We start from the raw sequence: 1,507 nt of genomic DNA, 5'->3' as shown, positions 1-1,507 counted from the left end.
GACCTTCTCCGCTCTCGGTGGGTGCCGAGGTCCTAGTCCGCAGGCTCAAGGAGGGGAGCTGCCATGGAAGAGAGTGTGTTCAGCGTGCAGCAGATACAGCCCAACGTCATCTCGGTGAGGCTCTTCAAGCGCAAGGTGGGCGGCCTTGGCTTCCTGGTGAAAGAGCGCGTCAGCAAGCCGCCCGTCATCATCTCGGACCTGATCCGGGGCGGGGCTGCGGAGCAGAGTGGCCTCATCCAGGCTGGGGACATCATTTTAGCCGTCAATGGCAGGCCCCTGGTGGACATGAGCTATGAGACCGCGCTGGAGATACTGAGAAGCATCGCCTCCGAGACCTACGTGGTCCTCATCCTGCGGGGCCCCGAGGGCTTCACCACTCACCTGGAGACCACTTTTGCAGGCGACGGGACACCAAAAACCATCCGTGTCACCAGACCCCTCTGCTCACCTCCGAAGGCAGTTGACTTGTCCAACCCAAGCCCGCACGGCAAAGAGCAGCCGCTGCCAGGAGCCGACCACGCTATGGGCTCCCTGTGGACAAGAGAGATCGGGCGGGAGGTGGAGCCGATGGTCCACATTAACGGCGTCGTTACTGGCAGCAAAGGGCAGGACGCTGGGAAGGGGAAGGAGGGGGCCTGTGGCCACCCTTGCCTCAACGGCGGCGTGGAAGACAATGAACTGCTCAAAGAGATTGAGCCCGTCCTGGATCTCCTGAAGAGCAGCAGTAAGGACAGCGGTGGAGATGCACCCTCCAAGGTAGAGACAAGAGATATAGAAGTCCAGGTGGACTGGTAGGTCCCTAAATACATTTTTTTTATATTTGGTGAAATGTGCTGGTTTTGGCTACCCAGCGTGGCTGGTTTAGGTGGCGGTGGGCACCTGGCCAGAAATGGCTGCTGTCTGACACAGCGGGATGGAGGTGGGGAGGAAGAGATGCAAAAAAAGGGGGAAGTGGTTGATGAGAGGAAGAGAAAAGGGATGAAAAACTGGGAATAGATGGTGGAAGAAAGGGAGAGAGATGTAAGCGTGGGAAATTGGGGAGACAGCCGGAGGAATGTGTCATGGAAAGCTGAGCCATGTGACAGAGCGGATCATGGGCTGGGTTTTGTTTCTGTTCCGTGTTTTCTAATTTATTGTAAGCTTTAAACAACCCCCCGTGCCTCAGTTTCCCCATCTGCCAAATAAGATTCACGGTATCGTCGGTCTTTGCCGATTTGGAGCTCTTCCCTTGAAATCTGCTATTGATGAACTGCCGGAGAGGGAGGAGGAAGGTCAGACCGGCGGAGTACGGTGCTTCCCAGGAGAAACCAGTTTCAAAACCTTCTGTGCTTTGGCAGCCAGGCTCTGGCTCTGGGGAGGGGAGAGGGGAGCCCCGCTCCAGCTCCAGCCGAAGCCCAGGGGACCCCAGCGCAAGGGCGGCGGGACCTGCCTTGGGTGCTCCTGTTTTCTGGGAAGGGGCGAAATGTTTCCTGCCGAGAGCTCCGGAGCGGCCATCCCGCGGTGAAAC

General features: G+C 57.9%; 1 protein-coding gene across 1 annotated transcript; it reads left to right on the top strand.

The window, feature by feature from the left end:
* Positions 1-63: 63 nt before the first annotated feature.
* On the top strand, positions 64-795 carry LOC104625868 (nitric oxide synthase, brain-like). The gene has a single exon (XM_010293618.1). It carries the CDS (start codon positions 64-66, stop codon positions 793-795), a length of 732 nt encoding a protein of 243 aa, XP_010291920.1.
* The last annotated feature ends 712 nt before the right edge of the window (positions 796-1,507 follow it).

This window comes from Phaethon lepturus, unplaced genomic scaffold (genome assembly GCF_000687285.1).
Source record: "Phaethon lepturus isolate BGI_N335 unplaced genomic scaffold, ASM68728v1 Scaffold30158, whole genome shotgun sequence".
Taxonomy (NCBI): domain Eukaryota; kingdom Metazoa; phylum Chordata; class Aves; order Phaethontiformes; family Phaethontidae; genus Phaethon; species Phaethon lepturus.
Note: the sequence above shows the minus strand (reverse complement) of the source record. Positions and strands in the feature narration are given on the sequence as shown.